General features: G+C 46.2%; 1 protein-coding gene and 1 pseudogene across 1 annotated transcript in view; one reads left to right on the top strand and one right to left on the bottom strand.

The window, feature by feature from the left end:
- The window catches only part of LOC149359984 (uncharacterized), a 28,322-nt pseudogene extending 4,276 nt beyond the window's left edge, over window positions 1–24,046 (bottom strand).
- Window positions 24,047–24,118: 72 nt separating this feature from the next.
- Window positions 24,119–26,076, top strand: part of LOC149359983 (uncharacterized) — a 38,627-nt gene continuing 36,669 nt past the window's right edge. Inside the window, exon 1 of the mRNA XM_089569174.1 lies at window positions 24,119–25,105. Coding sequence (XP_089425300.1) covers window positions 24,411–25,105 — 695 coding nt within the window. The 5' untranslated portion in view covers window positions 24,119–24,410. The remainder of the gene's footprint in view (window positions 25,106–26,076) is intronic.

Raw genomic sequence — 26,076 nt, 5'->3', positions numbered from 1 at the left:
GCACTTGCGCGGGACATCACGCTTGCCGCGTGGAATTCCGGCCAATTTTGCAATTCCCGCTTACAATCCTTGGACCCAGATCTGAAGCTCCGGCTACCATCAGGCCTACCAAGACGAGAAGAAACTTTGCTGTGTCGCCTCTGGCTTGGTGTAGCTTTCACCAACCACTACTCATTCTTAATCGGTATGGCTGATAGTCCTGCATGTTCCATCTGCGGGCATGACGAGACCATAACCCACATTCTTTGTGACTGCCCTGCCTACACCACCGAAAGGCAGTCTCTCAGCCGTGCGCTGGAGCGCCTAGATACACGCCCTTTCACGGAAATGAAGATTCTCGGCCACTGGCCGCGGCGGTCGTCGGCGGAGAAGGCCTGCAAGGCACTGCTCCGCTTCTTGAGAACTTCTGGCCTGCAGGATAGGCTGTGACTTTAACGAACAGTGACGTTTTATAGTGACTTCAATTTTCTATTACTCTCCTTTCTCTTTCTTTTTATCCCCTCACCCCCTTCCCCCCGTGTAGGGTAGCAAACCGATCATTCTTTTGGTTAACCTCCCTGCCTTTCCTCTTCTATATCCTCCTCCTCCTGTTACGCCTGCCTGCTCTTGGAATCCATTTCGTTACCCTTAACGACCATCGGCCATCTTACTTTGCATTATATGCCCAGCTCAAGGCCTCGTCTTCTCGATTTCGACTAGATTATCATTAACTCCTGTTTGGTCCCTGATTCATTCAGCGACAGAAAGAAAGATGAGGAAATAGATGCCAAGTAGGTGCCCCATGTGCCACGATCATATATATGCAGACCCACTAACTGGTGAAAGAAGGTCTGTGAAGTGGACTATGAACAATCAAGAGGGATATCAAGAACCACACATGCGCGGGAAGGTTGTACAAAAATTGAAAAAAGATAAGTGAGTACTCACTTATCTTTTTTCGATTTCTGTACAACCCTCCCGCGCATGTGTGGTTCTTGCTATCCCTCTTGATTGTTTGCCTGATATTCATTCGCATTCGCGGTGAATAAATCAATTGGAAGTTGCCCCTGTCCTGTCTAGCTTTCTGTGTGTTGTCTGTTTCGGCGCTACAACCATTTTCTGGAAACATGCACCAACTAGCCCCCCAACAAGTATTACTCTATGAACAATCAGTTCACCAGCAACCTCTTCGACTACCGCGGCGAAACTGGTCTTCACTCCTTCTTTTAATTTTCTATCTCCTACAGTCCATTCCCCCTTTCTCATCTTATGCCTCATGGCACACTTCTCGAATAATAATAAAGAAGAACGTCTAACGCATGGCTTCGCGGTAAATGTATGATCTATGCTCGAAGGGACAGTGCTGAAGAAATGTGCAGAAGTAGTAGTGGAAAACAGTGAGAAGCATAACAAGAAATTGGCGAACCACAATGATAGTTTGGAGTTTTGGAGCTCAGGCGTGGTGTTTTTCTCCTGTTCGCCAAGCTGCTCTGTGCGGGTATTTACGAGCGTAATATGTCAATAAGTTATACTCACTCTTTCCCCTGCTTCGCAGACCCTGTAAAATGAGAAAATATTCGATTTGATCGGGCTTTACTCGTACTTTGGTATTACTGCATGCTTGTACAAACAGTACTTAAAATGCGTACAAGAAAACCGTTTTCTGAACCAGTGAAAAACATAAGGTGAAGACTTAGTAATTGACTGCAGAGTTATTAATTAGTAAATCTGCAAGCATTCTCAGAGAAAATTTCATCGGGTACGCAATATTAATATAATGCATATGTTTTCTTTTCGAAATAGTAGTACTGAAGCCAGTACCAACGCAACTGAGAATGAAAGACTGCTCACAGTGCCCGCGTCGATCCGGTGTGCAGTTAGTTGCCTGCAGTAACTGATGACTATACTCATCGTGACTTTTCTTTCTATCATACCGCTTCCTTTTTTTTTATTTACTCTGTTTTCATCTAGTCCCGTCTCTTATGACTCATTTTTTATTTTTCTGTTCTCTTATCTCAATGTCTTTCTTTCATCAGCTAGTCTCGAAATGAACAAAGTATATTTGTGTCTCTCTCTTTCTCATTCAAAACTGTCCCCAGGACTCCAGGGTACAGTTTTGTTTAGCACGTGCATGACGCGGTGTGGTGGTGGTGGTGGTGAACTCCTTTATTACTCCCAAAACAGGGGACCAGTCGAATGACTGGTTGCGCTGGCTTAGAGGAGGTCGGCCGGGATCCCTTGGGATGTCCCGGCCTCCAGCGCGCGCTGGATAAGCCGGCGTTGGTCTGCTGGCTCGGAAGTACGTAGGAGAGACTCCCACGTCTCCGGAGTGTTCGAGTTGTTTGTGTTGTAGTGTGTACAAGTCCACGCCATGTGTATGAGAATGGCCGGAGTTGAGCAGTGTTTGCACATGGGGTCTATCTGTTGCGGAAAGATCCTGCTGTATAAGAGGGGGTTTGGAAAACTGCCAGTTTGTAGTTTGCGCCATTGGACGGCCTTGCGTCTTGTTAGATCACGGTGTGCGGGAGGATAAAAACATCTTCTGAGCTGGTAGCGCTGGAGCATGTCCGTGTAAGTGGTGAGCAGAGAAGCGCGTGAGATATTAGTGTCAGAGGAAGCAAGGATGCTGATCATACACTCGTCTCGGCAGCTGAGATCTCGGGCGAGAGTGCGCGCCTGGGCGTTTCCGCTGAACGACTCGTGGGTTGGAGCCCAAAGAAGTAAGCGAGAGGTAAAAGAGGGTGCAGTAGAAAGTAGGATGTGTAACGCCTGGCAAGAGATACGGCCAGCATCGTGGTTGCGGATAGCCTGTTGAGAATCACTGATGACGACTTTGGTATCAGGGTCAACTAGCGCTAGCGCAATGGCAACCTCCTCTGCTGCGGTGACTGTTTCTGCATTGCAAATGCTGCAGGCTGTGTACCAGCTGCGGTGAGGGGCGAGAGCTACCGCCACCGTCGCTGGCTTCGAGGGATGGTAAGAGGCGTCCGTATACGTGACGTCCGGACGTCCGCTGAAGCGTTTCTCGAGTTGACGTGCGCGGTCGGCCCGTCTCTCGGCATGGTGTTCCGGGTGCATCCGTTTGGGAATGGGAGGGATGCGGAGATTTAGGCGATATTCCGGGGTAAGTTCAGCATAACTTGGGGCCGCTCTCGGCGGGGAGATCCCAACTTGCTGCAGTACCGCTCGGCCAGCGTGTGTGAGTGAGAGCCGCTCGTATTGAGTAGTGAGGGTTGCTTCGATAAGTTCGCTCACGGCATTGGAAATTCCGAGAGCCATGAGCTTATGGGCAGCTGTGGACATAGGAAAACCCAGGGCCGTCTTGTACTCTTTTCGGAGTGACGCCTCTAGCCGTTCGCTTTCGTCACGAGTGAGACGTAGGTAGGGGGCAGAGTAGGTGATGCGGGAGCAGATGAAGGCTTGAACGAGAAAAAAGGAAAGGCGAGGTAGGTGCCTCACTGGGTGCGACTGTGTGGACGCCCGAGCCGCGTCATAAGGGACAGTGTGAATGAGTGAAAGAGGGAAAGGAATGAGTGGGTGAGTCGAACTTGTGTCCGCGACTGTGGCGCCGCACCTCGTCACAATCAAACTCACTCGACAACATTTCAAATGCTAGCCCAAAAGGACTTCGCATGCTTTACCTGCAAGTTTCACACATTCGACCCTTTAAAGCTCGTTGATTTTTAAAACATATGCAGTTGCCCTTTATTCGTAAACGTTATGGGGACACGCTTGATAAAGCCTGCACTTACCAGGCCTCAGGTGCATAGCGACAACGATGCAGACGGCCATGAGACACCAGGACAGCTTCATTGCAGCTGCATAAAACGGAAAATGAATTGTAACAGCGTTCGATTTTACTGGAGCTAGAGGCTTACTTTCTAAGGTTGTCACGTTTGCAAGTGTGACTTCTGTTACTTCCAGTATTCCGTTCTGCGATCTTAGAGGGTCTCTGAAAAGAAAAAGAAAAATGCGGAGTTCAGATTGATGCGGCGGAAGATAACATTTTTGTATGAGGTGTGTTTAGTGAAAAGAAAGTATGATCATTTCAGCATGACTGTAGAGTAGCATCTGTGTGGCATCATAGTTATCGATGGTGGTGCGTTGTTGGTGATAACGGTGATCACAATAGAGAGAGGGCGCATCCTGCGTACCGAAGGGAGCCTGCTTTGTTGGGGGACGTCTGTTTCGCAGCGTAATATAGCTACACATGACATTGCGTACCACGGCGTACTTCATCGTCTCTCTCCTCTTCCTTCACATTATCATATGTGCCTGTGTGAGGTAGTCATTTGTGATGAGGGTTTTCCACTTCTTAAGACCTGTCCTGAAATGTCTGCGCTGGCAGCTTCTCCCGAAGTTCTGTCTCCACTACTTCCCTTCACTTTGTTTCTTCGTCCCCATGTCCACTTCCCTTCGCTGCACATCTCTAACATTCTTTTTCCGACGTATTTTTTATCCCTGCAAGTGACACGGCCAAACCAACGGAGCATTGGCTCCTTTAGGTTCACTCGTATGCTTTCCAGCTTAACCTTGCCCTTTTATGGTCATTCCGCACTCAATCTTTCCTGATCCCTCCGCACACTTCTCTACCAATTTGCGCGCCCTATACGTGCCTACCAAACTTGCAATACATCCAACAATTCAAGTGACTAGTAGTTCCTCACTTCGGGATGTACTAAGCCCTAGCATATTCGAGTGACCATTGTTTATTTCATTGAACACAGTAAATGCCCGCTTTATGTTAAGGTGCGCCATATTGATCATATCATTTTCCCTGTAGCTGTGGTTGTAGCTTGGAACTAGTGATATTACATTAAAGATCAGTAGCAAATTGCCTCAACAATTCAATCACATTACACGAGCCACAAGAATGTGCCGCATCGTAATGGGATGTAATGAGAGAGAGAGAGAGTTATGCTGCCATTGACGTCCTTGCAAACAAATATGGCAAAAGATCCGGCTTAACCCGTTGCCTCTCCGAAAAGCCGGCAGATACGGAGCCCAGGTGCTACACAATTACGGACGAAGACATATCTCGCATTGAAGTGAAGATTGCAGCAACGCCTACTATTAACCTAGTGCTAATGCATATGGCATGTGACAAAATAGCCCTGGATTCTTGAAATTGTGTAGGCGACAGAAGAACCTAGTTGCACAGACATGCACGTGAAATCGTCCTCTTTCATATAGTGCTTTTGTGAGCGGGCATGTAGAGTAGCGTAAGCGGTCACCCCCAAAAGCTTTGGCAAGAGGTTTGCTTGCGAATGCAGCGGGCACAGCTGTGAGGGAATCGGAACGGTAATTATTTTACTCTGCTATCGAGCCCTGACCTACGATATCATCAGCTCCAGATAGTTCTTTGACCCCTGATACTGTCATTCAAACATACGATGCGTATTGTATCCGCCATAATATTTCGAGTGCGGTGCAATTTAAACTGAAGGCCTTATCCACTTTTGAAGTTCTAATAAACAGATTTATGTATATCGTTTACATTATTCTGGCGTGCGTTTTCGTCACGGAAGCTCGTGTCCAACATTCTCGGACAAAAATTTTGGAACATGGAAAATATACTATGCCGCACAAGCCATATTTTTACCCCAAAAAGCCTATTTTTTTAAATTTCTTAAAGTGATTGATGAAACACCCGGTATGCAGGGCTGCTACCTTCAGACCATTGTGCTGTCACATTTATGAATCAGTAACACAAGTTTGCTCTCCCCTATATCGTTCAATTTAATTCCAACCTGAGGAAAAGGTTTCATACCATAGTTCTCTCTTGGTACCAAAAGAGAATATTGTGTTCAGTTATACGCTAAATTTTACATTGCCAAGCGACCTCATGAGCAGTGTTGTTCGAGTCACAACCTACAACCAATTTCAACACCGTGACCTCTCCCATAGCCGATATGATATGAATAAAGGCTGTTCAGCTGAAATGGGAATCGTTTGAGCTATGGTTGCGGTTGGTTCCATAATGGGTGAGAAATCGGCTGTGAATTGATTTTTTGCTGCTTGAGTTTTAATTCACTTGCAGTCAATTAAATTTATATTGGGTAATATCAGTCGAGAACATATTGACTTTTTATAGACCAAACTCATTAGGATTTGAGTATTAATAGATTTTTGTAGACTCAATAAATACTCTATAAACAGTTAATTGCATCTCAGTGTGCATTTTTGTAAGCGTTGTAAGGTACTATTATGAAAATGTTGAAGACATTGGTCCATTCTTCTCATATGTAGCAAAATCTATATATTGTGTGATATGTGTGAGGAGAACAGATTATGAAAATTGCTTGCATAAGGCGCCGGCTGGAGCAGAGCAAGGATAACTGGAGATCAGTGCTGGAGAAGTATTTTTCCTGTAGTGGGCGTAACCTGGAGGATGGTTATGATAATGCTGACGGCCATTAAATGTCCAAATTTTGAAAATTGGAAAATTATAAGATACTGTATTGGATGAGTACATTCTTCTGATATGTAGCAAAATCTTTGAAAGTGCTTCCATCGTTCACATCGACCAATAGGTAACGCTTTTGATGATAGCAAAAACATTAATAGAAAAAAAAATACAAGCCTTCCAACGGGCGACCTGAGGATATATTTATTTATTTATTAATTTAATACTGCAGAGTCGCTCGACTCCAAGCAGGCATGAGCACGATTGATTGTTATATTGATTGTTATAGTGAAATCTTACATTATATATAAAAAAAGCTGCGTTCATAAACGATTTACCTCTCAAAAAGGCCTTTGTCCAGAACTGTTGGGTACGGCTTAGTTGTGCGCTCGAGGCCATCCGCATTATTACCCGTAGCCCTTTCTCAACTAATGCTCGTACTTTATTGCATAAGCACAATATTTTACCAGTCCGCCAGCTTTTCCAGTATCACCTTGCAATCATGTTCTTCAGGTTACTACACGGCACCCTACATTTTCAGTTTGTAAACCCCATCCTGCTGATCAATCACAACACTACCAGATTTGCAGCAAGAAACAATTTTCTGCTCCCCAAAGTCCATACCAATTATGGTAAATCGACGTCATCTTTTCAAGCAATTTCATTTTGGAATACATTGCCACCCACTCCAAAAACATCGATTTCCTTGCCTGCATTCAAAAATAAGTTGAAGGTATTTTTGTTGGAATGCTGATGGGTTATTCTCTTTTTATGTATTTTACCTGCGTTATTGTGATTTTTACTCTGTCTTTGTGGTGAAGTATTGATTTTATATTTTCTTTATTTCATATTTCCGCTAACTGTGCTGTAATCATCTCTTGTATTATTGATTTATCGGGGGTCCCGGTACAGTCTTGGATTTTGGGACCCTCGTCTGTACTTTTATGATCTTCTGTGTACTTTTTTGGGACCAATAAACCATTATTTCACCAAAAAACTTAAATTAAGTTGGCTTAAAATTCAGCAATTTTCTTTTTTTTTTCATGACAATTGAACGGCAATGAGCGAACCCAGTAGTCGCCAACTTGTGTTCAGGTTCGTGACGGAGCGTGACCGTTTTACAGCAGTCTGCCTCAGGCCAACCTTTGCTCTCACAAGTTATTCCTCCTTTATCACTCTACGAGCTAAACACGGAATTCTGCGTTAACTTTCCGCTACAACCTCTTTACTACTTAGGCACCGAAAATTACATCCAAATTATTGAAGCATTTCTGCGTTCTCCCCTTTATTCGAATTTAGAACCGGAGTTGTGGGCGAGCGAAAGCTGCCTTTTTCTGCTAACCGTAAGCTGGAAACACAACAAGCCGCTTTTATCGGGTCACTTCAAACAGACGTTCTGAAATGGTTTCACAATATCGACGAGGAACTGAAAGTACTGGGAGAAGTCACGTGGGGTGTAACAGCTGCATTACTTCGAAGCTGATAAGTTGCAATAAGGTCACCGGGGAAATCCGAACGCATTCATAACGTACGCCTTATCTGCCACTTTACTGGAAAAGATACATCTTTAGTATGACGCAAGAGGGGGCGTCGTCGACATACTGCTGTTCCGAGCGGCACTGAGCTCTATACGCAGAAATTCACATAATTGGCGCACCGTCTGTTTCAGGAACCTCATCATCATCAGCTTGACTACGCCCACTGCAGGGCAAAGGCCTCTCCCATGTCTCTCCAATTAACCCTGTCCCTTGCCAGTTGCGGCCACCGTACACCCGCAAACTTCTTAATCTCATCCGCCCACTTAACTTTCTGCCGCCCCCTGCTACGCTTGCCTTCTCTTGCAATCCACTCCGTTACCCTAAGGGACCAGCGGTTATCTTGCCTTCGCATTCCATGCCCTGCCCAAGTCCACTTCTTCCTCTTGATTTCAACTAGGATGTCATTAACCCGTGTTTGTTCCTTTACCCACTCTGCCTGCTTCCGGTCTCTTAACGTTACACCTATCATTTTTCTTTCCATAGCTCGTTTCGTTGTCCTTAACTTAAGCCGAACCTTCTTTGTTAGCCTCCTCGTTTCTGCCCCATAGATGAGCACTGGCAAGGTACAGCTGTTTTATACTGTTCTCTTGAGCGATACTGGTAAACTGCCGTTCACGATCTGAGAGAACCTCTCAGAAATTTCTCGGATAGCATATGCTATATCATAATTCCTTCGGTCGTGTTCTTGCACACACATTTCTCTTGTTGTTTTGTATCTTGAAATTACTTGTTATTATGTTGCATATATTTGATAGAATTTGAATTTTGTTTTACATGTGCTGATATATTGAGAGCAAATTAACTCTTGTTCCATAAATGTTCTATACAACCCCCCCCCCCCCCCCATGTCCCTGCCCCCCTAACGTTCACCATTAGTCTTCCCCCAAGCATTGGTCACTCCATGTTCCGATGATGGTTTGGTTTATGGAGTTTAACGTCCCAAAGCGACTCAGGCTATGAGGGACGCCATAGTGAAAGGCTCTGGAAATTTCGACCACCAGGGGTTCTTTAACGTTTACTGACATCGCACAATGCATGTGCCTCTAGAATTTCGCCTCCTTAAAAACTCAAGAACTGTTAAAATAATTGCTGCAGCCCCAAATAAGCAACAGGCATTTTAATCCAGTCCTCATTTAATTAATACATAGAGTGTGTGGCCCACAGAATAAATTTGCCATCAACTACATCAAGTAATGTGATTGCCTGTTGGGTTTCTAACATCCTTTAGTCGAATATACTATTTCTCAGTACCTATAATCCTCCCTCTAGACAGATGTGCACTGTTTTCTATGACTGACTTAGTACTGCTGCCTCCCTTATGACATTATGCTCATAAGGACATCAGACTCCTTGCAAAAAGATGCCAGCCATTATCGATGATGAAGCAAGTACCCCCTGATGCCACAGAAGCCACAAGGGACGGGCAGAAGTTCAGAGAGGAATGGTTTATGGTTTACGGGGGTTTAACGTCCCAAAGTGACTCAGTCTATCTGGGACGCTATAGTGAAAGGCTCTGGAAATTTCGACCACCTGGGGTTCTTTAACGTGCATTGACATCGCACAGTACACGGGCCTCTAGAATTCCGCCTTCATCGAAATTCAGCCGCCGCAGCCGGGATCGAACCCGCGTCTTTCGGGTCAGCAGCCGAGCGCCATAACCACTGAGCCACCACGTCAGCATGTTCCGATAATGATCTGTGCTCCTTGTGCGCGGGCCTATAGCGCTAAGAACCTTTTCGGCATGTCTTTTGGGTTTGATTGAATCCTGGAGGCGGTGTACAACATAGACGAAAGTTTACGCGGTGAGGACTCGAGGAAATACAAATAATTCGGCGTTTTCTTTCTAGTCAGTCATCTGGTGTTCTACCAGAAGAATGCGAACGCATGTTCGCATTCTGTTCGCATTCAATGCTTTTCATTGAACTGCTTTGCCCGACCGATTGGGAACAATTCCCCCCCGCGAAGTTGCGTTTCGCAAACCTTTGTGCATTGCTGTACGTCTGGTGACTGACGTCAGATGCGCACATCTTGTGTCGCGGGGCTCTATCATTTAAGATGTGAGTGATATATTGAGGCCAGTTCCTTTACAACAACGTTGCTTTACAAGCCTTGCGCACCAGCTGTGCGAGCGGTACGTTTGAGGATTTGTGTGTCTTGTAGTAAGCCCACGTCGACTGTGAGTGCAAGGCCTGATCAAGCCTTGGTTACTTGGGTTGCTCGTGGAAGGTAGCTCGGGGAGGGATCTGTAATCGCAAGTAGTGTGGAATAAAGTGTCCTTTTACATTCCTGCTTAAAGAGAAAATTACTAACTATTTTAATGTCGTGAACATGATGCCGACGATGATTTCTCAGCCCACACCGCACCCTACTAACAGACTATAGACTATAGAGCAATACTCCGAATAATTGGTTTTGTCAATAAGTCAATGCTCCTATAAGCACTTGTTTCTCGTCCTCTTTAGGAGCGATTAAGCGTCGCTAAAAACTCAAAAACACGTTTGCGTGCTTATTCAAAACCAGACCCTGACGAATAACACTGCAGCAGGTTCCTGCCAAGTTATCGTGCAGTTGCAGCGTCGCAGTTACGAACGAAAGTCTGTGTACGAACCTGAATGATGCGTGCCGGCTTTCCACTGTGGTTAAATGTGGCTGATGAGAGATGTGAGGGCTGAGGTTTTATTGTGTAATGAGAAAGCGGTCATGGTGCCGCGACCTCCCGGTGCGATCCCATTGCGCTAGAAGATAAAAAAATCGAGCAAGTGTGTGACGACTCGTGCGTTCCGAATTTAAGACCGCCGTGCTGCGTCCCATTTCGGTGGGACAGAAACCACTGTAATCCGGAACACTAGAGCGCTGTTAGGCGTCCACATTTTCAGTTTTGATGTTAGTGCGCGACACAAGTCGCCTTGTGCTAGTGAGGTTGCAGCCTTTCTCTCTCTCTCTGGATTATTTTCTTATTCAAATGAAAAAAAAAAATGAGTGCGACAACGAGCGAGTGCTGAGTACTGGGAACCATTCATTCAAACTTACTCACCTGGTAATTTTGCCTCTGTGGTTTCAGTGGGGTAGAACCATTCATTAAAGCCTACTAGCCTAGTCATCTTGCTTTGCGGTTTCAGTGGGGCAATAACTATTAATTCATGCGTACTCACCTGGTATTCTTGCCTGTGCGCTTTCAATGGGGTAGAAACCATTAATCCAAACCTATTTGGTAATCTTGCCTCTGCGGTTTCAGTGGGGTAGGAACCATTCAATCAAACCTACCCACCCAGTAATGTTGCCTTTTGCAGTTCCATTGGGGTTGGAACCATTCGTTCAAACGTACTAACCTGGTAATCTCGCCTCTGTGCTTTCAGTGGGGTAGAACCATTCATCCAAGCCTACTCGCCTAGAAATCTTGCTGTGCGGTTTGAGTGGGTCAGGAACCATTAATTCAAGCGTACTAACCTGGTATTCTTGCCTGTGCGCTTTCAATGGGGTAGAAATCATTAATCCAAACCTATTTGGTAATCTTTCCTCTGCGGTTTCAATGGGGTAGGAACCATTCAGTCAAACCTACTCACCTGGTAATATTTCCTGTGCGATTTCAGCGGGGTAGGAATCATTCACTCAAACCTATTCACCTGGTAATCTTGCCTCTGCGATTTCAGTGGGGTAGGAATCATTCACTCAAACCTATTCACCTGGTAATCTTGCCTCTGCGGTTTCAGTCGGGTAGGGAGCATTCATTCAAACCTACCCACCCAGTAATGTTGCCTTTTGCAGTTCCATTGGGGTTGGAACCATTCGTTCAAACGTACTAACCTGGTAATCTCGCCTCTGTGCTTTCAGTGGGGTAGAACCATTCATCCAAGCCTACCCGCCTAGTAATCTTGCTTTGCGGTTGCAGTGGGGCAGGAACCATTAATTCAAGCGTACTCACCTGGTATTCTTGCCTGTGCGCTTTCAATGGGGCAGAAACCATTAATCTAAACCTATTTGGTAATCTTGCCTCTGCGGTTTCAATGGGGTAGGAACCATTCAATCAAACCTATTCACCTGGTAATATTTCCTGTGCGATTTCAGTGGGGTAGGAATCATTCACTCAAACCTATTCACCTGGTAATCTTGCCTCTGCGGTTTCAGTCGGGTAGGAAACATTCATTAAAACCTACCCACCCAGTAATCTTGCCTTTTGCAGTTCCATTGGGGTTGGAACCATTCGTTCAAACGTACTAACCAGGTAATCTTGCCTCTGCGGTTTCAGTCGGGTGGGAAGCATTCATTCAAACCTACCCACCCAGTAATCTTGCCTTTTGCAGTTCCATTGGGGTTGGAACCATTCGTTCAAACGTACTAACCAGGTAATCTTGCCTCTGCGGTTTCAGTCGGGTAGGAAACATTCATTCAAATCTACCCACCCAGTAATCTTGCCTTTTGCAGTTCCATTGTGGTTGGAACCATTCGTTCAAACGTACTAACCAGGTAATCTTGCCTCTGCGGTTTCAGTCGGGTAGGAACCATTCATTCAAACCTACCCACCCAGTAATCTTGCCTTTTGCAGTTCCATTGTGGTTGGAACCATTCGTTCAAACGTACTAACCAGGTAATCTTGCCTCTGCGGTTTCAGTCGGGTAGGAACCATTCATTCAAACCTACCCACCCAGTAATCTTGCCTTTTGCAGTTCCATTGGGGTTGGAACCCTTCGTTCAAACGTACTAACCTGGTAATCTTACCTCTGCGGTTTCAGTGGGCTGAGATAAAATCAGTCAGTGAAAAAATTCTAAGGAAGAAACAGGATGAGGCTTAACGAGACGTTGACTCCACGCTTTGTCAGTTTCGCTTGCCAAAAGTGAAAGTATCGGAGCAGAGGTATCGAAAATACATTTCCGGTGTATCATGTATTTTAACAATACTCGGTACTCGAAAACAGAAGTGTGCCGCAAATTTTGAGGCCGCTGAGAGTCAGACTTTGGGCCGGTGGCGCTCGTTCAGCCGGGAAGCACTGAAAAAAAGGGGATGATCAAGCAGAGACTGTGTCAATGTCGTTGGCCCGTTCAGTCGTATTTCTTCCTACGTTCGTTGTTTGGCAGACAGGTGACGAAAATGTTGCGCTTCTGCACACTCGATTATTGATGGGACAAGGAGACAGGCTCGCGTTATTGTAGAGACAACACCCCTCCGCTATAGTGCCTCCGCGGCCATTTCAAGATGCGGTGGTTGCCAGCAGAACTGGAAGGCTTTCACCTTCATGCTCAGGAGCTTACGGAACATTTGCAGCTTACTTTGTAAGCACGATAAAAGCCACGCACTCTTCCACACGAGGGTCAGTGAGGTCATCAGCGCCGGCAGCGTCGAATGCATCAGCTGAAGCGTTCTTTTCATGTGGAGGAACAACGCTGCAACAAGCCGTATAGTTCTCAAGATGCCCTAGTAAAACTTGAGTTTCTTAACTATATACTCTTATCTGTCATCTCTTATCTATATACTCTTATCTATACTCTTATCTGTTGATAAAAGTGCGGGGACACTTAAGCTACGCCTGAAGGGTATGACGCGATTGCTTCAGTGAACCCCTTCAGCGGCCTGCATGGTTCCTCTTTTCATATCACTTTGCAGAAACTGACACTGTTCATTGTTTTTTTTTATTTAGTTAGTTGTTCATTCTTATATTTTTTGTTCTCATAAGGCCCGCCTTTTAACCAAGCCGAACAAATTTTTAAAATTTCATCATCTGATGGACAGACTGCGATGATGAAATTGCATGTGACGCTGTTGCGAAATATAATGCAACTGAAAAAGTCGGAATGTTGCCTGCCAGCTAAGAGTGCTGCAGTTTTGGAAATAACCATCTGGTTAGTCTTTCTTTTCATTCCAGCGCCTTTGAAGGCAATAAACAACAAAAAAAAAGTCCTTTACTGGTCGAGGGGTAGCGCGCCCGGCTTCCGACTTAAAGGGAAACTGCACAGATTTTAGAAATCAACGAGCTTAAGATGGTCGAATGTGTGAAACTTGCAGGTAAAGCATGCGAAATCTTTTTGTGCTAGCGCTTGAAATAGTGAAGTAATCGCCGATTAAAATCCGGACGGCCTTCAAGCTTCTCCACAGCGCACAACGCCAATTGGAGGGCGCATGATGACGTCATCTTAGGTATCGGTACATTTCCAACACACAAACGCCTGCTTTGAAGGAAAAAACCAACGCCACCGAAGGCAAACCCTGCTGAGTGTCATTTGGCAGCGTCTAACGAGTCAGAGCAGGGTGTGGCTCACGACAGCGGTAATTTGAAACCATACCTTCCGTGACGTCACGCTGAATTTCCCTGCACTCCTCTGGTACGTTGAGGAGAAGTGCAAAATTGAATCGTCGATTATGTAACTATTTTAAATGCTAGTGCAAAAACACTTTGCCTACAGCCTATATAGATTTGAATCCTTGAATATCGCGAAATTCTCAAAAAAGTGCTGCAGTTGCCCTTTAAGGGACAGCGGTTCGACTCCCGGCGCGGCCGTTTTTCAGCGCTACTGCTTTTCTTTCTTTAGAGGTACTGCGTAACGGCGCTGCAGTGATTTCATTACCTTGCAGATCAATAAGAAATTCCCTAGTGATGTCATCGTTGTTCTGTTGTGTGATCATTGTGGGGTGTTTCAATTACCCGCGCGAGGTCATGTGGTTGTGACGTCATGACCCTCTCGACCAATCCTCACTTTCTCGACACGCCATCATCAAACTACGGCGGTTTTTCCGCTAATCGGGACTCTTAAAGCCGTCGCGTTAAAAACCATCTTCTAACCACGAACACGCTGGCACTGCAACGTGCTCATGTGCTCCTTTAATACAGAGGCTTTTTTTTTTTTAAATTTCATTCGCTTAAAGCACGGCCGTATCGCTGTCGGAGCTCTTTCGGACCGACGGTTTGAGGAAATGCTGTTACTTACTACCGTTAAGTAAAAAAAAAAACGTCACAGATTACCAACATATGATTTTCAGTAATAAAAACTTGTAGCTCTTTTACTCTTTGTTGTTTTTCTCGCCTTTAACGAAGAATGTTTAACTTCAAACGCTATTTGCGTAGAGTGCTGGGGAAATAACTGTTCGGCTTTCCCAAGCGCACGGAACTTGCGGCTTTTAGCACAGGTGAAAGGCAGGGGCAAACTGTAAATACTGGAGTAACGAACGAAGAGCATAAGAAACGGTTTCAAGTTTATTCGTATGTAGTCCAGTGCTCAGAGCCCGGTTCGCATAAAGAACAGTAGGCTTAAAAGGAAAAAAGATTTTTTTAAGCTGCTTATATGGAAGTGATCGCCTCAAGCATGGCGCCTTCATTCCAATGCTAATGGTTTAACGAAACCAGATGCACCGACAGTGGAGTCTAAAGAAATTAGAAAAAATCTGTGCGGGTGGATTCGTTTAAACCCTTGCAAATACAGCGCCCTATATAAAGTACACTAAAAATTCCAGGAACCATGGAGAAATAATTTTACCAGCTTTATTAATACTGGTAATTTCAGTGGTGTATCGATGTACCGACGATACATATCGAGTATCTGATCGGAAATCAATTAATTTTGATTCGGTATCGGAAATAAAATTTTTGAAGATTAGGGGTATTGGTACCGAAAATATTTTTTCAAGTATTGTGCCCTGCCCTGTTATTTTCCGTTCCATTCTCGCTACCCTTCCACTGGTCTCTTTTAGATCTCTTTTTTTGTTAGCGAAGTTTCGGCCCCACATGTTATTACTAGCAGGTTAAGTCAGTAATATGTTTTCCTTTTCAAGGATACGGGTCAGCTGCTGTTCATAATCTGGCAGCGCTTGCCGAATGTGCGTTTACTAATACAACGGCCGTCTAGCTTATGGTATGGTCGCTCCTGCAAAGCGGCTGGCACCTGGAAACTTTTTTTGTGTCTAGCTTTGATAAATACCTATACTACGTTCTAGACAAAACTAAAAGCCGTACCTTTTCGAATTCGGGCCAGTGTGTCGCGTAAAATGTAGCGCGAATTGCTTGTGACAAAAAAAAACAAACAAACAAAACAAACGTGGCTGGAACAGACGGCACTACTATCGCGTACAATGTGCGTCATGGTATTATAACATCCGGTTCTTAGAATGTCACCTAGACTTGGAACTCAGTGAAAAAACTCGAGGCGAGTTAATCGGACTTTTGTATGTTCATTATGTGAACTTGCGACTTCGAAAGAAAACCAAAAACGCTCACTTGACGGAAGTCGGCATCAGAATGGGCCGAGTATGTCGCCGAATTCTGTTTAAACGTGACTCAGCATATTAGTCCGATGTTTTCGTGGATCCTCAAGGTGGAGTGGGTTTCATCCAACCCATGCTTCCGAGAGCATCTGTATGGCTACGACGAATACCTACATTTTCCGAAATTATAAGGCAGCAATACTGATGTTAAATGGACTCCCGGGCCTGAGGGTACTCCTAGGAACTTTTTAAAATAGCTCCTTGGATCTCAAAATATTTGTATGTTTTATTCTCTAAATATGTGGGTGACGGCCAGATTCCGACCAACTGGAGAACGGCCAGAGTCAGCTAGGCCTCTTCAGAAGAAATATAATAAGCAGTGCATCATAAACTATAGTTCTAATCCATTAATTTAAACATCATGCAACATCTTACTGAATTTCTCGACAGGTTCAATATTTTGTCGAGTGCCAACACGGGTTTAGAAAAGGCTTCAACGCATCCACTCAGGTCGTCGCAAGTGATTTCACCGCGTATATAAATTCAGGCAAACAAGCCGACGCAATACTCACGGGCTTTGCAAAAGCTTTCGACAAAGTCTGACATAAAAAGTTAGTCTTTAAAGCGGAGATGATTTTAAGGGGCATCCAGCTCGTCAACTGGATTTCGGTGTCTTTTTCAGACAACGTTTCCTTCAAAGATCATTGCCCTCACAGCCCGCCAGTCGATTCTGGCATTCCCCAAGCCCTATTCCCGGGCCAATAAAATATGAAGGGAAAAAGATTTTGCTATAGCCGCGGCATCTGCCATCGAAACGTGAAGCACCTGAGCTGCGGCTAGCGGGAATGAAATGAGACGGAGAGGAGAGGGAGAAGGAAAGAAAGGGGGGAGCGATAGAAGAAAGGGTAGGGGTAGGGAGCAATGTACACTATGTAGTACAAATACATGGTACTGAAATAAAAATAAATGTGGGGTGCTGCCCGCGCAAGGTTGTTGAGAGTGCGCGGGCGTGCAAATTGCGTGGTGGATGGGGAGAGGCCGGCTGCATCCCCCGCGATGCCTTTCCGGCCGGTACAGATGCGTTTCCCTGCGCCAGTGAGGGCATCGCGCGGGCCATTGTTCGTGGGGGAGCATAGGGCACATTCACTTGGTCGTCGCAGGCCGGCCGCTCGAAGATAAATATTTAAATGCCGCGCGCGAGCCGTGTTCTGTCCCGAGGGAAGAAAGGAAAAACAGGACAAAAGCACACGCTCGCGGCTCACTGTACAGATGAGCTGGTGTGGGGGCGCCCAGCTGTAAAGCGTCCGAAGGTAGCACAGCGTTTTGTCACTGCGAATAACTACCTGGCGCGGAACACACGGGACGTCAAGCCCGTCTGTTCGAAGTATACACAGAGGCTCACCAGAGTTCGCTCACGGGTGCGCGCTCTGCCCTTGGGCCACAGGAGCGCCGAGACACTGTCCGGGATGAGTCCCTGGGCCCTGTAAGCCGCAAGTATGTCGCGACGCGGTTGGGCGAACACGGTACAGCGGAGGAGCAAGTGCTCCAGTGTTTCAACTGCACCACAATCGCCACGCACGTCACTTGTGGCTAGTCCGTGGCGCACCCGTCTGTACCCGGGCCACACGCATCCTACACGCGCACGGAAGATCATCGCGCACTGCTGCCGTGTCAGGGAGCGGCCACTGATGCTGTTGATGCGCTCGTGTTTTCCAAGAAATTGGTTTCTTGGAGTGAAGATTGCCAAATGTCGATAAGTTTTTTAAAACGGTAATTATTAAATGCATGTTATTCGTCTGCATGTCCACCACTCTGGGAGGCCTCAGTGTGGCGCCAATTTTCCCGACTACCTTCGTTCCAAAACTGTGACGCAACTGTTTGTCGCACAGCGTTCCGGATGGTTTCATACGATTTCTCGTTGCAATAGGGAGGTTAGCTTGCTACAGGGATTCTAACCAACGACATGTGCACCTTCAGTTGTATGCCTTTTCAGACACCTTACCTCTTCCCTTAAGGCGCGGTTGACGTGTTCAACCAGGTTTGAAACAGTTACTGCGCCATTTTCTGTCCTCAAAAATCCATTCTCGTATAAAATTGCGTGTCAGTGCACCCAAGGACAGTAATCCTTTCGCATTTCCACACGTAAGCAGTCTGAAGTGACTCGGCCGAATTTTTCGTTCTACTGCGAAGTTTATGAGAAAGCTAAATAGCTTTCCGCCGTGCTCGTGTGTACGCTATTGGGTAATTACTCCTTTAATGGAAGTCAACTCCACCTTCGGGGATTCCCCTAGCTGAATGCATTGTCTAAAGCGATGGTCCAGTGAAAATCAGCGAAGCGAGCCTGTCTAATGTGTCAACTGTGAACCTTTTTTTAACATCTGTTTATAAGAGCACAAGAGGAACAAGACAGCCGAACGTGGAGTTCAGCGTTTGCGGACAATTCCGCTAGGTGAGTGACTTGAAACGCTTCCCAAGCGGGCGCAGAAAGGATTTAGAGCTTTTATTTATTTATTTATTTATTTCTTATTTATTTAATTCCCCTGAATAGGGGTATTACATGAGGGGAAACAATACACAAAATGAATCTGAAATGAATGACATGGGGTTTAAAACAGAACATCTTCAATGGCTTTTTTAAAATGGACGGGGCTGGTGTGGAGTGCGGCATCGGCAGGCAGGCCATTCCAGTCTACTGCAGTCTGGGAAAAGAAGGAATGAAGGTGCGCAGTGGTGCGTGCGCGTAGGGGGGGGGGGGGGGGGGGGGGGGATAAACGGCTTTGCTGTGACTGGTGCGAGGGGACACGTGATGAGCTGGTTTTAGATCTGCGAGGGATAAGTGATAAAACTTGTGGAAAAGGATCAGTCGGCAGATTTTGCGTCGCAGCTCGAGGTCAGGCAGGTTAGCTTTTGACTTCATGGCAGTCACACTAGAATGATAATAGTAGTCTGAATGGATGAATCTAGCTGCACGTGAGAAAGCTAAGAAGCTATTAAGGCATGAGACGTTTATGTGCTATAAGGCCGGTATGAAACTCGACCACTGCCTATAAACGACGTGTAACCTTTAACTTCTTCATATCCGTAGTTCACATTCGGCATAGTGACGCTAAAGCCCTGCGATTCCTTTCTGCTTAAACATTTCTTGCAAAAAAGAAATTTATCGGATCGCGCAAGTTCAAAAATGTCTATTATAGAGCGCCACTGGCTATAAGGTGTCAGCCACATTGCTCAACAAAACTTGTAGGCGGGTCAGTCGATTAGTGGTTTAGGAAGTGTAGAAACTGATTGAAGCAAAAATACCGAGGGAGGAGAAAGACAAGGGACATGCTCTAAGTTTCAGCAAATATAAGGAAGAAATAATGTATGCATGGAGAGCAATGACACAATCAATGCTCTCTCACGGGAACCGCTCTAGAAACGTCATTTCATAATTGAATGGTTTGTCCTGGTCTGCAAATAACGCCAGATGAAAGTTTGCGCTTGTCCCTTGTCTTTTCTCCCGCCCCGGTGATTGTATTCGCGGTGCGTTTTTCTGCCTCCTAAGTGAGCTATACTTCAGAGTGCATTTTCGTTTACTGTAGCCTACTGTTTGCTTAGTATAACTGAAACTAATTGCTTCGATGACTAAAATTTTACGGAGAATATGAATGTGAGTAAAAGCCACTTGTGATACCTGGTGAAAAGAAAAACATGAACCAGTGGCTTCTCTATATTATTCACCGTTGGACGGACACTCAGCTCTAAACTCATGTGCCGAAGGTGTCTGCATGAAGTGAATAACGCCAAAAGTCAAGCACCACACGAGCAGCTCATCCATGAGGCTTTTAGCGAATAATGGATTTGCGAAACTCCTCTCCTGATTGAATGCTTAGTGGATTTTTTTCTTTAACGCAACGGAATAGCGTTAAAGGTGCCGTTCTCCAGAATTACCGGTGTAGGCGTTGTCGGCGTCGACGTTGCGAGCGAAAAGTAATAGTGTAATAGTAATAGTACTAGTGAGCAAACTGCCCACCGTAGCAGTTAAATTAATGACTGGTCGCTCGGGAAGAACAACCTGGGCCGCACAAGGCTCACCGTTGGGAGCACCTGCCATCGCAGGGCAGTGGCCCATCGCTTAACCGCTGCACCACTGCGCCAGGATTGATATGAGGACTCCCAGGCATCTATTAATGTAAAGTAGAGAATGACCAATTGCTCATATACGGGCGTTGACCCAATAACGCTCTCGCTTCATACCCTTAGGGAGGAGCTTAAGTGTAACCTCCATTTTTTTTTTCTGTGCCGGCTAAACCGGGAAGGAAGGCTCCGAATTAATTAGACTACCTCTAAGTTGGCCATGAGCTCTGCACCTCTCCCGTCCTTCTTGTTGCTCTTATTGTCGTTGTTGTTTGCAATTGCTGTTGCTGAAGCCGCGGGAAACAGTGGAGGTGTAACGCCCCATTGAGAATGATTACAGCTCATCTCGCATACGTCCGATACATCCTCAAGATTAAATCCCAAAGCAAGCCTATAAGCCGCTTTGAGGGAAGGAATGAAAGAGGGAGAAAAGGGGAAGGAGGAAGTTTCGCCGTAATGGAGGACTGTGGACTGATTTTTACAGCACGTGGCTGATTACACAACATGTGCTGTGTAATCGTTTCTTCCGCATATCACCTCCACCGAAATGCTATCAACCTACGACCTTATTCTTAGCAGCCGAGTGCCACAGCCATCGACCCACCTGTGGCTGGGGGCTGTGGGACATCCCGCGTGTTCAGTCGCATGACGAGAGGTGGATTTTACTTGCTGGAAAGAGCTCAGGCGACGGGCCTCGTGCACAGCGTTGACACGGAGCGGAAGGCCTGGCAGCGAGTTCAACCAACTCATTCATTCATTCATTCATTCATTCATTCATTCATTCATTCATTCATTCATTCATTCATTCATTCATTCATTCATTCATTCATTCATTCATTTTTTCTCTATGTTAGCATGACTGTTTAGACAAGAAATGTATGCATATGGAGGTATTTATCCACCTGCTGCCTGATCAGCCAACAAGCAAAATGTGCTTAGGCAGGCCAGAATTTATGAATGTGTATGCATACAGACGAATAAAATTTGATTTGATTTGATTTGATTTGATTTGATTGATTGATTGATTGATTGATTGATTGATTGATTGATTGATTGATTGATTGATTGATTGATTGATTGATTGATTGATTCATTCATTCATTCATTCGTTCGTTCGTTGGTTCGTTCATTCATTCATTGGTTCATTAATTCATTAATTCTTCACCCACTCGTTCGTACCTTCATTGTTTCGCTTACTCACTCATCCGTGGCTACTGTTGCTTGTAGTAGACACCATTTTTTGAACCGGTATTTATTTGCCTCAAAGCATAAAAGGGGATGGTTAAATGAATGAAGAAAGTTTGCAGGCGCCATTAGTAGACATCATTGTTTTAGATTTGCCGTCAAACGCAATGCTCATCGAGTGATCAAAGGTTGTGTACTGGCTCCATCGACGACTTACATGTGAAAAGTTGAACAGGAACTTTTGCGAGCAGTGGGAAATCTTGTGCAAATACGACGCAACACCGTAAGTTACCTCTCACGCTGCAATTCTTTTGTTTTGAGCGGCGCTCACAATCAGCTGTAGACACTTAGCGACACCTGAAGTCTGTTTTGAATGGGTGGGCGGAGCTGGTCGGCTGATCAGAACTGATTACTAGCCCCCTCCCTTCAGAGCAAAGTCAGGGACCCTCCCCCTTACCGGCTCTGTTGCAGAGCCCCTGGAAACAGTCGTGCCAAAAATGCTTAAAAAAGAAGGTAGAAAGAGTACAGCGGATTTCAGCACGTTTTATATGTTCAAAGTATCGCCGTACTGACTCGGTTACAAAGATGATGCAGCAGTGTGAATTGGAAACGCTGGAAATTAGAAGAATAAAACATAGGCTCAAACTTTTTTTCCAGATAATGCAAGGGACATTAAAAATAAATAAAGAACATTATGTGAAAGCGCCTCTAAAACGTGGTTCCCGGAAAAACCACAGCAGGGTACTACAGCCTATTAACACACGTACGGATGTGTACCGATATTCTTTCTTCCCTGATGTAATTGAAATGTGGAACAAATTGCCAAGTGATGTTGTGGAGAGTACGAACGTGCAACAATTTGAGCTAGGTGTTGATATATTTTTGAGAAATGGTGTACAAATTTTGAACTCTGACTCATGATTGCTCATTTATGTATTTGTTTTTGTTCCCTCCCTGTAACGACCCTCATTTGAGGGTTAACAGTATGACCAAATAAATAAATAAATAAATAAATAAATAAAACTCCCGCATATGAGGGCACGGAGGGCACAACCTTCTTCTAGATCAAAGATCAAGAATCATCGTCAGCCGCAGCAGCCTCACTACGCCTACTGAAGGACAACGCCTCCCCCATATCCCTCCAAACAACTCTGTCCTATGCCAGCTGCGGCCCACCTTATTCCCTCAGACTTCATAAGCTAATTCACCCACTTGACCTTCGGCCGCCCTATGCTACGCTTGCTTTGTCTCGGACTCCAGACCGTTGCCCTTAATGATCACCAGCTACCATGCTTTCGAACTGCATGCCCTGTCGATGCCCAGTTCTTCTTGATTTAGACTCTATGACTTCATTAACTCGCGTTTGTTCCCTCAAAGACTCTGCTCTCTTCCATTCTCGTTAACGTTACACCTATCATTGTCATTTGTATAGCTCGCTGCGTTACCCTTAATTCAAGTTCAATACTTTTCGTTAGCCTCCATCTTTCTGCCTCATGATGAGCACCGGTAACATAAAGCTGTTATATACTTTTCTCCGAGATCATGAATAACCTACCTCAAAATAGAACTTTGGCAAAACGGGTGGCGCGTTGATCAGCTCCGTCCGTGGTTTTAATGTGCCTCGATCGCTTGGGCGATGACTTCAGCATTTACACCAAGCATTTCCAAATTCATCCTCATGCAGAAAACAACAACAAAAAAAGATCGACATAGAAAATATCTTTCTTTTTTTTTTTTTTGAACAGAGTGTCTCGCGTATTTGTCATTGGCAAAATTTGTTGGGCGTCTTTGTAAAAGACGGTTATCATCCAGCTCAGCCTATTAAGATGGGGTTACCGACTCATTGCCTCTAAGTTCAGAGGCCAAACGTGAATCGAGAAGTGGCAGGAAATGTTCTTTAACCTCTTAAAATCATGTACATCAGTGTCTGTTGTTCGAAATGGATCGTTGACACCCATAAACTGGTGGGAGACCACGTGGGTTAAAATGAAGGAACAGTAAGACACCACTAAAGGACAGTGTTGCACGTTTAGAGGGAGGTAGCCCAGAAAGCGGTTAGGCCAGCCCATCGATGGCATACGGAATGGGAAAGAAATTCACGGAAGGTAGCGCTGGAATGCAAGGCACGCAAGAGAGAGAGAGAGATAAGGAAACTAAGAAGCAATAACAGAGAGTGCCATTAAAAGATTCTCAACTCCTTCGTGCCAAGAACCTGTCCCGGCCGTCGCGCCCGGGCCACCACGGTATAGCGAGCAGGGTCGGCTTGTGGACTACAATAATTGCGCGCAGGTCTTGGCGGAAATGCTGCCGACCGAGCGGCGAACGAGCCCGTGGGAACGCGTATCTCAGTCACGCTCCGCGTCTGCTTTTCTTGTCCCAGAGGCAGCGGCAGGAACAGAGGCGAGCCAAAAAGACTTCAGGAACAGCGAACGACAAGTAACAAAAGGAGATGTCCGTCCTTTTATCTCGGGCTTGCCTGCTGGCTTTGGAGTGGCAGGGGCTTTACGTGTGTCCGCAGTCTTCCGCTACCTGGTGTCGTATCTCCGAAATTCGGTTCTCCCTTATCGGACGCTTCAGCGATGTTAATTCCCGGCGTGGACATTGGGGGCGACACGCTCGGCCGGTCCGCCGCATCCGAGCTGGCTCCCGCGGAGGGATAGGCAGAAAATAAAAAAACGGCAGAAGAGAAGAGACAAGATAGAAAGGAGGAGGCTGGAGGTAGCGGCGTCCAGCAGGTGAGGCAGGGGCATTATCAGCGAGGCCCTCCGGCAGCGCCAGTGCTTCTGTTCTCTACCCTCGTTGGCGGTTCTTTTCGGTCCCGGCTGTGACAGCAAGCGCAGGCGGCAGCAGAAAGCAGTAGCCGCGGCAGCAGTACCGGCGTAGCAAGCACGGCGGCGCGGCGTCGAAGACGACGACTTGTACGGACACGGCGTTTGCCGATCCACGCTATCTTTATCACGAAAAAAAAAAAAAACTACCGCCGCCGCATCGTGCACTCATGGCCGCTGCTTCATACTCCCGATCGAGCCGGTCTGTTGCTACGCTGGCCACGCTGCGGCTGTCCCTGCTCATCGTCATCCAGCTGCTCGTCTCTGCGCGCGCTGCGTGTCCCAAGAAGGAAGCGCTGCGACCCTGCACCTGCTTCAGCTTCCACAACTACGAGCGAGTCGAGTGCAAAGACGTGGACCGCAGGGCGCTCAAGAACGCGCTGAGCGTGCTGCGAGGCTCGTTCGTGTTCGAGTTCGAGCTGTCCAAGTACAACCTCAAGGATGCGCCTTCGGACGTCTTCAGAGGGGTGCGCGTCACCGAGCTGTACACGTACATGGCGGACTTCTCGAACGTGTCCAACGGCAGCAACTTGTTCGACGGTTTCGACGACACGCTAACCATGATAGAGATAAAGAGGGCCAAGGGTCTCGAGTACTTGCACTGGAGCGCCATGAGCCGCCTCAAGAACCTGCAGCGGCTCCTCATCTTCTCGACGGACTTTCCGAAGCTGGACAAGAGCTTCGCTCTCATGCCCAAGAGCCTCACGCACGTCATGGTGCAGGGGGGCAGCCTCGAGTTTGTCGACGAGGGTGCCTTCCTCGGCCTGGAGATCCGAGATCTGGAGATCTCGTTCACCAGGCTGGAGAAGATCTCGAGGAACGTCTTCCCAGTTCCGGCGACCTGCCTCAGCGTGCTCTCACTCAGGTACGTTTAGTTCGCTAAATCTCTCCTCCTTGATAGTTTGCAAGCACTCTGTTCTTTATTCACGGACACTAGAGCCTCGTTTGCCGCCCGAAAGTGTTGTTTCAGGTGTATGTGCAAAGGGGGGCGAGCTGTAGTAACGGATTGTCGCACACAAAGATGAGGTACAAAGATGAGGCTCAGCATTTCCCTTCAATTCTATCAAACCACCCGGAACACATATAAGCGCGCCGAATCCTGGCACAGTGGTTTGTGCCATTCCTTGTTTTCGACTAGCCTCTAGCTGCTATGGGAAAGGAGAGGCAGAGTGGGACCAGCAAGAACAACTAGTGCGAATGCGACTGTGATTTCCGCTTTAGCGCTACGTGCCTTGCTGCTTCCATCCTCCTTTCGATGCTAACAATTCATAGCAGGATCGTCCATTCGTTTCTGTTTTAACCTGCAGCCAATCATGTTTTCTCTCGTCCATCTACAGTTCAGAGATACCTTTTGTGTGTGTTGTACAGAGAATGGCGCGGCTAAATGCAACATCGGAGGGAGTAGACGAGACACGCGCGTCTTTCCCTTCTGGAATGTCGTACCAAGCAGTTGAGCTTTCTGCTATACTTCAGAATCACATGGGATTAATCGTGCTTGCTTAGCTGTTATACGATCTGTTATGCGTATTGCTATGCATACTCGTACCTGCGCTTGCTGCATACTGACGACGAACGACGAAATCAGGAAGTCCTGTACCGCATAAGTCAAGATATTTTCCGCTATAAGAGGCACGCCACTCGAGGCGTACTTCTCTTCTGTTGGAATATTTTAATCGTTGCGGTGTAATTAGCTTGGAAGTGCATCTTGCAGGTTTTGGTTTTGAGTAGGATCAGAGTATCTGGCGTCTGTTTCTGTAGCCTTACTTGTATCTTCTTTCTCTCGGTACTCGTTGCGACAGTAAACTAGTAAAATAACAACACCTCACAAAAGCCCTA

Source organism: Amblyomma mixtum, chromosome 2 (genome assembly GCF_055824585.1).
Source record: "Amblyomma mixtum isolate Tamu chromosome 2, ASM5582458v1, whole genome shotgun sequence".
NCBI lineage: Eukaryota > Metazoa > Arthropoda > Arachnida > Ixodida > Ixodidae > Amblyomma > Amblyomma mixtum.
Note: the sequence above shows the minus strand (reverse complement) of the source record. Positions and strands in the feature narration are given on the sequence as shown.